This window comes from Ursus americanus, chromosome 18 (assembly GCF_024610735.1).
Source record: "Ursus americanus isolate L20-20 chromosome 18, mUrsAme1.1.p, whole genome shotgun sequence".
NCBI classification, from domain to species: Eukaryota; Metazoa; Chordata; class Mammalia; order Carnivora; family Ursidae; genus Ursus; species Ursus americanus.
In genome coordinates, this window is record NC_142144.1 from 6052404 (window position 1) to 6065401 (window position 12998).

At 49.6% G+C, this 12998-nt stretch overlaps 1 protein-coding gene across 2 annotated transcripts in view; it reads right to left on the reverse strand.

Moving 5' to 3' along the window:
• GPR107 (G protein-coupled receptor 107) overlaps positions 1-12998 on the reverse strand; it is a 70338-nt gene that overhangs the window by 19261 nt on the left and 38079 nt on the right. Inside the window, exons 13-15 of one of the 2 annotated variants that reach the window (XM_087869271.1) lie at positions 11465-11595; positions 9042-9085; positions 6814-6894 (exon numbers count right to left, since the gene is read on the reverse strand). In XM_087869271.1, the coding sequence (XP_087725397.1) occupies positions 6814-6894; positions 9042-9085; positions 11465-11595 (256 nt within the window). The remainder of the gene's footprint in view (positions 1-6813; positions 6895-9041; positions 9086-11464; positions 11596-12998) is intronic. The other variant, XM_045771292.2, reaches the window with a different exon arrangement.

A 12998-nucleotide genomic window follows, 5' to 3' on the forward strand; every position in this document is an offset into this window, starting at 1 on the left:
CACCTACCCAAAATCCTTTTCTCCTGCTTCTTCCCTGCCATGTTGCAGAGGGAATTTTGAGTCAAACACAAAAATTACAGAAATAAGGATGATAGCAGAGCCTGTCTGGCGTCAGCATAGCTCTGACTCACCCTCGAGCTCAGCGGTTCCACAGTCTGCTTAAGCTCCGAGTTCAAGCTCCCTCTGCAGAGGGGGGTGGGGGCACAGCAGCTACCCCCACTTTCGTGGTTGAGCACAGGCCTGAAAGCCAAGCCACACGCTGATCCGGGACCACACTGGCCTGAAAGTGTCCATTTTGGGGAGAGACCAGCTCACCAGGTGGCCTCTGGCCTCCACTAAGAGGAGATCCCGCTAACCCATCTCATGAAGACAGTATCAGGAGCAAGTACGGGAACGGCGGTGATAAGACAAGACCTTTGTAGAGAAGGAAACTCTGATTTTCAAACTATTGAGGGCCATGTGAAAAGTGGTTCAAATACATTTGCAGGGGCACCTGGGTGGCTTAGTCAGTGAAGAAACTGCCTTCGGTTCAGGTCACGACCCCAGGGTCCTGGGATAGAGCCCCTCATCAGGCTCCCTGCTTGATGGGGAGTCTGCTTGCCCTTTTGCCCCTTCCCCTGCTTGTGAGCTCGCATTCTCTCTCTCTCTCTCTAATAAAAAAATCAAATCTTAAAAAAAAATACATTTCCAATATACATTTAAAACAATGATCCAGGAGTGGTCAAAATTCACCAAACTGAACAGTTAAGGGCCATGCATTTTATAGTAGCAAATGTTACCGTAGAGGAACAAGAAAAAGAAAGAAGCAAAAATGGCTCAAGAGACTGGCTGAGGACCAGAGCACACACTGTGGAAGACTAACTATAAGATTTCTGCCGTCACAGCTGGTGAATCTCTGTGCTTGCCTCCCTTCTGCTCCAGAAACACCAAAGGCCCTTTGGGGGTGTGAGGTGGGGTCCAAAAGACCCACGCTGATCTGCCTCTGCTCCTGTCTCTGCCAGCCTGCGGCACGCTCATGACGCTGGGAGCCTCGCTAGTCTACCTCACGGCTGATGCTGGGCTGAGCCAAGGAGCACGCCACTCCCCGGCTGTCCATGGCACACACTCACAGTTGTCAATGGGCTGGGTGAGGAAGAAGGTCAGATGTCCCATTGCTTGATGACACAGCCTGGTCAACAGCAAGACAACATCTTCTCCATAAGAGAACCGGATCTCCCTAAATACTGCAGGCATCAGCTGAGAAGAGTTGGTTTCAACTGTGACTCAGGACTCGCAGAAACCAAATGCAAGTCAGGGCCACTAGGCAGAAGAACCCTGTCCAGGACCAGGAAGGGCATACCAACTCAGATCGCAAACCAGGCCTGCTGGGTGGCAAAGTGCCCCATGTTTTGTAAAGTCTTAAAAAAAAAAAAAAAAAAAGGCAGTGTGTCCACAATGTGGTTGCTCTTCAGGCTGGGGATATATAGAGGCCTCTTTGCTTTTGGTTACAGACTATATTAAATTCAGGATGGTAACAATGGTTGATTATTTTGAAAGCTATGATTATATTAACGACATTAAAGGAAGTTTGGGTGATCTGCTAGGGGAAAGTAATGAAAACAGGGTTTTGGTGATTAAAAGAAATGGAAAATCATTGTATTAAGCCAGTCTAATCAAATACTCTTTCTTTCTCATTACTTCTTCATAATAGTCTATTTAGCTGTAGTTTTACCCTTTCTAGGGTCACGGACTCCTTTGAGAATTTGCTGAAAGCCACAAACCCTCTGCCCAGGTAAACACACACACGGACAAAATCTCACCCAGTTTCTGGCACCACAAACCCCCTCCTATCACACACTCACAGATGCCCCACAGCCACATGGGAACTAGAGAGCTGGCCACGCTCTGATGCGAGGGGCCCTGCATGCAGGACAGAAGGCCACACCGCCCCCCGCCCCCATGACAGACGAGGGGCTTCCTAAGCCCCTGCATCACACCAGCTGGAGAGAAAGCATCCTTGGCCTGCCAGCACGTCACCTTTCTGGAGCAGAGGACGGTTTACAGGGCTGTCACGGTACAGCTTCAGACAGACTTCAGGGTCAGGAGAGGATTACAAGCATATGCTCTAGCCACGCACCCAGGGATGAAAGGAAGGATGAAAATTTTCTGAGTGACCAGATAAAGGGCATCTCATTTTTTCTGCCTCTTCTCTCCTATTATCTTGAAACAGTGCTCCAGAGGGGGTAATCCCAATGCTATCTTCAAGGGCAGGGCAGAGCAGAAAACGGCACAGAACCATTCCGGAGGAACTCATCCCTACCCGGGCGGCACCCAGTCCTAGAGCCCCCCCGGCCCTGAGTGCTAGGGAAGGGACATCACACCGAATGTGTGGTTGGGAGGCTCCCCCTTTCTCCTGACCCCCTTCTTCACGCTAGGGCTTTTGACCCAGGGCCTCCAGGTCTAACCTAATAATAATCCTCACTGCCTACAGCACCAATGGGCCCGGGGCACCTTAGTTTCTACTCAGAAAATGTAAATAAAGATTGGACAAACCTGAAATTATAACCAGGAACTGAGTCAAATAGTCAGGGAAGATAGCGCTTATAAACTGCAGCCCAGGTGGAAATGTACAGACCAGAGCTCTGTTGGTAAACTGAGGGCAGTTCATGTTAAAAGCCATCTCGTTAGGGGCGCCTGGGTGGCACAGTGGTTAAGCGTCTGCCTTCGGCTCAGGGCGTGATCCCGGCGTTGTGGGATCGAGCCCCACATCAGGCTCTCCCGCTATGAGCCTGCTTCTTCCTCTCCCACTCCCCCTGCTTGTGTTCCCTCTCTCACTGGCTGTCTCTATCTCTGTCAAATAAATAAATAAAATCTTTAAAAAAAAAAAACAAAAAGCCATCTCGTTAGTGAAAGAAAAGCCCAGATTCCCATTAGAATAATAAGTTAGGTAAAATACCAGAGCAGATAATGATGCAAAAGCTATTGCCCCAATCAAATGACAACACAGTTCTGGATACAAAGATGAGGTTCAATAAATGCTTAAATGCAGGTAATTCCTTATCTCTATGCAAACTTTACAGTTTCCAAAGAACTCTGTTATACACATGAGTTTTAAAATGGTATCTCTTTAATGTCTACGACAGCCAGGAGTTGGCAAGCTTTTTCTGTAGTGGGCTGGACAGCACCCTTGTGGGCCCGATGATTTCTGCCCCAACGACTCAACTCAGCCACTGAAGTGCAAAAGCAACCAGACAATGCATACACAAACGGGCATGGTGCATTCTGATAAAACTTTATTTACAGGGGCACCTGGTTGGCTCAGTCGGTTAAGCATCTGCCTTCAGCTCAGGTGATGATCCCAGGGTCCTGGGATCAAGCCCCGCATTGGGAATTCTTGCTCATCGGGGAGTCTGCTTCCCCCCCACAACTGCTCCCTCTGCCACCCCCCTGCTCTCCCATTCGTGTGTGCTAATAAATAAATAAAATCTTTTAAAAATACTTTACTTACAAAAACAGGAAGGGGTAATTTTCTTCCTTTCTCATCAATGGGTTTTTTATTAGGTCTGTTTACATGAATGCACCCAAATAAAACATATTTATTTTTGGCACAAGATGCCCAGAACTAATGGACTCTAAACAGCCATGAGACTCTGGCCAGTAAGTCTGAAATAAACTCTCTAGGCACAGGAAAAAAGAACCAGGCAGGCTTTTTGGTCATGGCTGTGACGACCACGAGAGATTCGAGAAGCCTCATTCCTATCACAGGGTTTTCAAACTTTCGGTCTCAGGATTCCTTCATACTTTTAAAAACTGACTGAGGACCTCAAAGAACTTTTGTTTATGTGGGTAAAATCTACCAATATTTACCATGTCAGAAAATGAAACAAATTTCAAAAGTATCTAATAATCAATTTAAAAGTGACAAAATAAATCCATTACATGTTAGTATAAATATTTTTTCCATAAAAAATAACTCATTCAAAAAAACTGAGAAGAGTGGAATTGTTTTCTGTTTTTGTAAACCTCTTTAATGTCTGGCTTAACAGAATGTAGCTGGATTCTCGTATCTGCTTCTGTAATCAATCTGCCGTCAGAGTGTTTTGGTTGAAATATGTGAAGAAAATATGGCCTTATGCATATGTAGGCCTTTTCAGAGAACTGTGAAGTCTTCTTTGACATTGAAACTTGATAAGTGGTAGCTTCCTAAAGATTGGTGAGGTGGGGAATCTGAAACTGTATCAGTAAACTTTCATAATCCGTCACTAAAATCCACTGGTCCGGGGGTGCCTGGCTAGTTGTGATTTCGAGCCCCACCTTGGGGGTAGGGATTACTTAAAATCTTGAGGTGCCTGGGTGGATCAGGAGATTGCGCATCTGACTCTATTTTGGCTCAGGTCATGCTCTCAGGGTCAGAAGATGGAGGCCCCCCCACCTCCACAGGGCTCCCCGCTCACCAGGGAGTCTGCCCCCCCCCGCGCGCATGCACTCTCTCTCAAATAAATAAATACATCTTTAAAAAAAAAATCTTTAAAAAAAATCCACTGGTCCATCTTGTACTTCGAATGGCTCTCTCATTCCTGCACGACTGTGTAACATGCACTGGCCAGGTGGAAGATACTGTTCAACGGAGTCATGCAGGTCTCTGAAACAGTGACACTTTTTGTCATAAAATATTTTTTAAAAGTCACGTTTGTTAATATCACCCCTTCTCACATAGGTGTTTTAAGAACTGGGAAGCTATCAAGCCTTCAATGGTGGATGTAAGTTTTCCTAAATTAACATTTGTGCTTTCAAGTGAAAATGAGATCGCCAGCAACAAATACTTCTTGTCATTTCCCTGAACTGACATGTTTACTTGGTTCATTTTCAAGAAAATGTCTGGCAAAACCTCATGTCTGAGTAACCATACCAAAGTTTTATTCTTTCAAACAAAAATGATGTCCCAAGAGAAAAGCAGTTGGTTCAGCTTGCAACTCCAACAACTGCACATGTGCTTTCCCCTCAGACAACTGTCATACTTCGGTGCACGGCAGAAGTGCTTCACGCGTACTCCCTGTTTCATGACACTTGGAACTTTAAAAGACATAGGTGTAAGGGTTGAGATTCAATAACACAGTAGTTTCTGCTACTTCATCGAGGCCACTCTTCAGTGAAACGAGCCTCTTTCACCCCCAGCAAGCAGGTAGCAACGGCCGCTAACACAGTTGGGTGCTACGGCCTTGAATAATGCTCAGGCAACCACTGTTAGACCTGCCACTGCTCTCGTACCATCGGTGCAAACGTCAACAGCAAAAAGGATGACCACGGCTGGTGGCGAAAACAGTGTGACCCTGAGGACCCTCGTGGGAACTGCCACCCTGAGGAGTATTTCCCACGGCCGCAGCTACTTGCAGAACGTGGCAGCCACTCCCAGTGAAGCCAGGCCTCTGCAAACCCTGCAACCAGCCAGTCGCTGTTTGTTCACATGCCTTTGAAGCTCACATAAAAGCCCAGAACCCTCAGAACACTTCCTCTGAATCTTCCTCAGAAACACGGGGGGCAGTGGGGGGGGGGGACGACGAGCAGCAGCAGAGATTGTTCAATAAATGCAGGGCGTCTATCCCCTGGCCAGTCCTCAGAGGTAATGACGGTGGAGAAAGGAGGCAACAGGTCCACGCTCAAGGGCAGTGACAGCCAATGCCGGCGGGCAAAACACGGTGCACCCTGAGCTCGGGGTCTGCGGGAGACTCACGAAGCTTCTGCTCCGAGAACGCAGCGCAGCAGTGACACCAAATGACAGGGGAGCTGGGAGGAGCAACAGCGTGTGACGGAGGAGACAAAGCGCGGCTGAAGGACAGCGGGCAGCTGCAGCCTCAGGGTTTCCCTCAGGTCCAGTCAAAAGGACTCCAGAAACAAAGAAACAACTTCCAAACAAGCACTCCGAAAGCCACCCACCATACCCAACGCAGGGACAGCCACTGCCAACAGCACTTCCCCCGCTAGCTATCAGTCAGCCTGGACTGCACTCACGCTGAGAGTCTCAAGCCCAAGTCACTGTCAAGGTCATGAGTGGAGTCAACGGCACAGAGAGCCTAAGATCAGGAACCAGAGCATCAGCATCCACCCGGCAAAATGCTTCCAAATCTAGCAGCAGACATTGCTGCCCATGGCCTTCACTTTGCCAGCTGCGTCTGGGGTGGGCTAGATCGCAGCAGGGTGGACTGAGGAGCCCGGGGGCCAAGCACAACACCCAGGGAACCTGCGGCCGGGAGGTCGGCAGCGTGCTCACTCCGGCTTCTGCCCCACTTCTGTGTCATCCGCTCTGCCGTCACACCCCAGGGCGACGTGCCACTGAGGGGTGGGGGATGCCACTCCTGAGAGTTCTCTGCAGGGGGGACCTGACCGCGGGAACATGGCTGTCCTGACTCTGGAAGAGCTACAGGCATAACCATTTTTCAAGGTACTGAGTGAAATGTGCATCTGCAGATCAGCTGAACAGCAGCCACGGCCTAAATCGAGTCAGTGAAAGAACAGGGATTAAGACACCCCCATTCTAACTACTCCGTCCCCCTTTCAAAGGGTTTGTGATATCTGCTGATGAGAAATGGGTACTTTCTTAACAGTATGTTTGTTTTTTTTAAGATTTTATTTATTTATTTGACAGAGAGAGAGAGACAGCCAGCGAGAGAGGGAACATAAGCAGGGGGAGTGGGAGAGGAAGAAGCAGGCTCCTAGCGGAGGAGCCCGATGTGGGGCTCGATCCCATAACGCTGGGATCACGCCCTGGGCCGAAGGCAGATGCTTAACGACTAAGCCACCCAGACGCCCCTCTTAACAGTATGTCAACCAGAGAACCGGTGAGCCAGAGCCTTGGTGTGCTGGTGTGACTTCCTGTTTTTATACTCGCTCTCTGCTGAAGAGGTCGCATGCTGTCACCTGGTGGAAAAAATGAGAAACTGCCTCGTGTGCCCCAGGCAATGACAAGAGCATTCAGGTTCCATAGTTTCTTTTCACTACAGATGTGCCTAGACAATTTCGACCCCATCTTGGGCTTCACCCAACTAAACATCAACCGCTAACCATCAACCACTCGTGGAACGAATGGTCACAGAGACAACTCATTACCATAGTCATGCCCAAGCCCTGGCAAAGCTGGGTGCAGAAAGCCAAGAGGCAGTCAGAGGGACCAGGATGATGGAGAAGACGGGAAGAGAGCTAGTGAAGAATGGTCAGAGGAATCCACAAAGGGGAAGGATGAGGCCAAGAAGAAAAGTGCCCATAAAACTCACCAAATGGAGGACATCCTCCATGGAATTTGTAAACATTTTCAGCCAAGCAGTAAGAAAAATGAACCCAGAAATACTGAAGTGTAAAAAGATGAAAAAGTACAATGTCTCATCTGGATATATTAAAAAATTTTTTCAACTTTAAATTTTTTTGAGTAATGTCTATACCCAACATGGGGCTCAAACCCACAACCCTGAGATCGAGAGTCACACGCTCCACCAACCAAGCCAGCAAACTGAGCCAGCTGGGTGCCCCTCAATATGTTAAAATTAAGAGAACAACCTATTCATTGTTATAAAAATAATAATAAAGGCACCTTTTTATAAGACAAGCACAGAAAAAGAAGAAAGAAGCTAAGACTATCTCCCAAACAATAGTTATCCTCAGAAGGTGAGTTTTTATTCTTTACTTTGGATTTTTCTGTTTGTGGCAGGGTGCTTTATTAGGATTCTAATTAGTGTTTTATTTTTTGTAACTCCTCCTTACCCCATCCCAAGAAGGCAGGAGGGCTCTCTGAGCTCTGAGCCAGGCTAAAAGCAAAACATTTATGCAAAGTTCAAGCTGAAACCAACTGACAAGAATCTGTCCCAGAGGGAAAAGGGAAACCAGTACTTTTGAAGAAAAAGAGGAGAAAACAAAAAAGAGCTCTTTCCCAGGACAAGAAAGAAAACACGGGCTGGCACATTCTGAGTGGGGCCTGCAGCCACTTGGGCCGGGTAGGCCTGGGGTGGCAGGACCCCCTGGCGCCAGGCCGCCCAGAGCCAGAGAGCTACGAGGGCTGGATGGCGGGAGTCTCCACAGCAACGACTGTGGGCCAAGACCACAAGCCTCGCAGCGGCCCCCCGAGTGTGGTGCTCTTTGTAAAACCCCAGGATCCTGCCGGACACTGGCGGGAAGCCTTGAAGTCGGGTTTAGTTCAACTTAAAGAAAATAATGTGGTATTAACTATATGGCAAGTGCGAAATAAGATTGGTACCTATTACCTGATTCCCAATTTTCCTAAAATGAATCCACATTTTTATAATAATAATAATAATAATAATAATAATAAACAGGTCAGCAACAAAACTCCATCAACAACGAATGAATCATCTGCCCTAAGGGACACTGCTATCAGCACCCGGACCCAGAGGCAGCTCCGAGCACCGAGAAAGCCCTGGGGGTCCAAAGAAGCCCCCCTTTATGCCACGGCCTGCAGTGGTGCACTATTCAAATCAGCTCAGAAACACAAAGCATTTTCTTTGTGGCTTCTTTTCTTAGGAGGGATGGTTAGAAAACCAAGGAGATGCAGAAGGGTTACCATGGCACAAGCATTTAAAAACCAGAGAGTTTCAAAGGTTCTCTCCGGCATCAGTCTCATCTTAAATTAATACCGACACATCTATTTTGAAAGCGTGTTAAATCGGCAGGAAGGGATGCTTTACACATAGCCATCCCCAATCCGTAATACCTCCTGTTCTCACAGCGAAGTGCTATCCGGTCCTTCCCAGACAAGATTTCCTCCTCCTGACTCAGTCTGGAGAAGGTGAAAATCACGCTCACGAGTGGAAGTGGAATGAATCATCTCCATCAGCAGCAATCACCCGCAAGCCTCCTTCCGTGGCTGACCTCTGCAAAGGTCACCCCCTGCCTCTCCAGCAAACAACCCTGGCTGCTCTCACAAAGCCCCCGGGGGCTCCCCAGCCTCGCTCCCAGGAGACCACGGCCCCTCTGCCTCCACCTCCACCTCTGGGCAGTGCCCCGGCCTCTGGCTTTGGGGAAGGACCTGCAGCACCAAAGAGCACAAGGGAACTTGCCTTTTCCATCTGTTGCTGATGCTTCTTGTAAATGCCTGATTGACCTAAAAATAAACATTTGCAGAACAAAGGTTAGCTGACAGATCTGCATTCTTCTCTGTTTCCAGCACTAGTAATTCAAGGCCTTGAATTCCCCAGTTATGAACTGAAAGGGCGGGACTAGACGGCTTTAGAGCACTCTCCCTGAACAAAGTGATCCCTGCTAACCGACACCTTGCTTGCCCTATCGGGTGCTCAAGCCTGAGAGTCAAGGATGCCCTCTAATGGCTAAAAAAGGTCTGGCAGGGCCCTGGGTGTGACGGGAAGACAAAGCAAATCACAGTCACTTCAACCCTCTTCATCTCTGTCTCCACCTAAAATCTCTCGTTCCCACAACTACGCCACCCCAAAACACTGCCGTGGAGCACACCTGCTACCTGGAGAACACGGTCCCCCCGCCGAGGCCAGAGGCTGATTTCTAAAGTCTAGGTCTAGGAGCTTGTGAGCACATGGCTTCCTGCAAACTCCCTATTGCACTGACGAGATGCAGAACTCTGCTGCAAAGTGCGGGCCTCCAGGGAGTCTGTCCTCCTGCTGTGATGCGCCAGGTAGCTAATTACATCACTGCGGGGCAGCACGGGGGCATTACGCTATTAATGAAGCGATGGATCTGAGTTCTAGGTAGAGTGCAGAGGCTGGAAAGGAAAGACTGTCTCAAAAGGATGAGAACAGCCCAGGCAGATCCAGCCCAGGGGAAGGGCAGGTCGTGTTTACATGGGAGGCTGAAGTCCTCATGGGCCACCCACTCTCTACCTGACCATGAATAGTCTTTTCTCCTAAGAAGCACCCCCTGCCCCCCGCCCTGCTGGGTCATCTTCCCACCTGGGAGAACTGAAGGGCACAGTACAGGGAAGTGAGCTGGCACCAAAGCCATGCTGGCTGAGTCTGAGTGCTTCACAAGAACCGTCAATACTATTCCTTAAGTCACCTCTAGTACTTGATGTTTTTCATTTTACAGCCACTTTCAGAACACTCACCTTCAAGAACCTTGCCGTGTGGCATCTGCTCGTTGGTGCGATAATGAACCAGGGGCGGGAAATGGCCACTTGCAGCCCTATAGCTCGCCTGCATCTTCCCCAAACCCGCAAGCCCCTTCTTTTTGCTGAGAGTAGCAGAGGGAAGAGAAGGGACTGCACTGTGTTTGAGAACAATCAGTCGCTCTATCTGAGACAACGCTGGTCATCCTGTTACAGGTGCCTGAGCTACCTGCTCCAGGGTAGGACGCAGGGCAGTGGCAGAGATGAGGACTCACTCGTACTCTGTCGTCTCTGCTGGAAAATGCCTGCTGCACAGACGTGTGTGCACGTGCGTGATGTATGACGGAACAAGGGTCAAGAGTGAATCTAATTGGCTGGAGTGAGGATGACAGTCTATTGGTACCATGTCCTAAATAATCACAATAACTGAAAGAACTGATAAACCCCAGGATCCTGAAAAATAAGAATTCACTGCATGGGGCCACTGCAGTGTGGAGCACCTCATTTTTAAAAACTTTACTCCAGGGACTCCTGGGTGGCTCAGTCGGTTAAGCCTCTGCCTTCGGCTCAGGTCATGATCCCAGGGTCGTGGGTTAGAACCCACATTGGGCTCCCTGCTCAGAGGGAAGCCTGCTTCTCCCCCTCCCTCTGCCTGCTGTTCCCCTGCCTATGCTCTCCCTCTCTCTGTCAAATAAAGAAAATCTTAAAAAAAAAAAAAAAGTTAAATTAAAAAAAAAAAAAACTTTATTCCAAAAGAAGTAACTGCTTTCAGAGGGCCACAGAACTAGATCACTGTAAGAGTGAGTGTTTTATTTTTGCTAGCCCTTTCTCCTCTACTTGCTTCCTACCGAACCAGTAATTCCCTTCACTTGGCATAAGATTTAACAAGGGTATTTCCTCTCATCAACCACTGACGTGGTACTAACGTTTCTTTACAGAGTTGAAGCACAATGTTGCGTCTACAGCCTGCCGTTCTGAAGATACCTATGTGTGTATGTGCTGGGACTCTCACTAGTTTATGTTCATGCACTCCCGCACTTTCCGTCTAACCTGGCAAGAAAAGGCGAGGATTTCAACTCCCTTCCCTGCAAACCACGCTGCTAGGTTACGCTGTTGCTGAGCTCTCATTTCCAGACCCTTCTCTACTGTCTAATTTGTGCTAAAAGCCACGGTGCCAGATCAGCTCTATCGGAACACAGTGAGGAACCGGATAAAGACACGAACTCCAGGCTCCTGCTCCTGGAGACTGAGCCAGGTCAGCCTGGGGACCCAGAAAGCTGTATCTGTCAGACAGATGCCCTGTGTGACTTGGACCGGTTTGGGAAAGTCTGGTTCAGCAGCCTGGTCTTGTTTGGTGCATGAGCCCCGGGGTGCACCGTGACCCCCCTCCCCACTGCAGGTACTCACCACACCACGGGGAAGAGGATGGCTCCACAGCACAGCAGGTCTACCAGAAACAGAGAATCCTTCCACAAGCCATACTCCGTAGTCCCCTCCTCTGTGGACTCTATGATGATGTAGGCCACGTTTGCCAGAACCTGCAGGACACAAGAAGTGGCTGAGGCCTTAAAGCAAGGGCCGATCTCTACAACAGCAGCCACAGGACGAGGCAGACACTTCAGCCTGCAGGCCCCCAACCATGGCCACGGCGTTCTCTCCAGTGCCACATGCTTTTCAGAATACTCCGCTCTCCCCTCAAGGAGCGGTCTCTGTGCCCTCCTCCTGAGCTGGCGACTGCCCTGAGCAACAGTGAGGTGGCAGTGAGGCCACGTGATTTCCAGGTAGATCACACAAAGGACACCAGAGCTGGCTGGCCCTCTCGCTCAGACACACGCCTTTGGAGCCCTGAGCCCTCTTGCAGGATGTCCGGCTACCCCGGGGCTGCCCAGGTAGAGAGACCAGGCAGAGAAAAAGACGCGGAGGGGCCCCAGCTAGTCCCAGCCCACCTCATCAAGTCCTCCCGGCCCAGAAGACAGAGGCAAATGAAGACTTCAAGGTGGCCCCAGCCACTGTCCGACTGCAGGAGGCCCCACGTCGGACCTGCCCAGCACAGCCACTCCTCAATTCCTGACCCACATAAAATGTGAGAGAATATGTGGCTATTGTTGCTTTCTGTCACTGCATTTGGGGTGATCTGTGACACAGCACAGATCACCAGGACACTCTGCTTTGCTTTTTAGGCCCCAAGGCCTCAGCAGAGGCGCTCAGATGCCGAATGGGAGGCCCGCACACCCCGCTCAGCCATGATGCCCAGATTCCTCAGGCCCAAGCTCTCCCTGTGCGGCCGCCGCTGCGCCTCAGACACAGCCTGAGGTACCTGAGGGCGTATCGGAGACCAGAGCAATGACAACGGCGGGTTTTGGCCCCGTGCTTGAGTGGCCCCACTGCTCCTCCCAGGAGCAAACCCACCTGGGTCACCTCCACACGGGACATGGCTTAGTTCTTCCCACTGAGGCCCATCTGCGTCCACGTTCTGCTCCAACTGGCCTTGGGGGTTCAGTGCTGGTACCCGTGTGCTGTGAAAGGTCCCTGAGCCGGCAAAAGTGGGATAGCAGTATTTCACACCCGAGCTACCTCTCAGCATAATCAAGGGGACGCTCTCTGGGAGGTTTCCAGTAGGTGTGCATGCAGTGATTGCAAGTCCACCTCGACACTCCACGAAAAGCCCAAGGTCTCAACTACTCTGCCTGCTTGCTGGAAAGGTCAGTCTATACGCTTTGACAAAGAACACAAAATCTGTTTTGCTGCTATTCGGGACGTCTCTGAGGAGAGCTTCTTTTTCTATCTAGGACCTTTTAGTGAAACTATCACAGAAGCCAGACCTCACCTGATACAAATGCAAAAATCATTCTGGAATTTCGGTCGTCCTCTGCCACACACATCCTAACCACCTGCCGCTGGGACTCTCTCTAGGAAGACAAAGTGGAAACAAAGGTTTTCC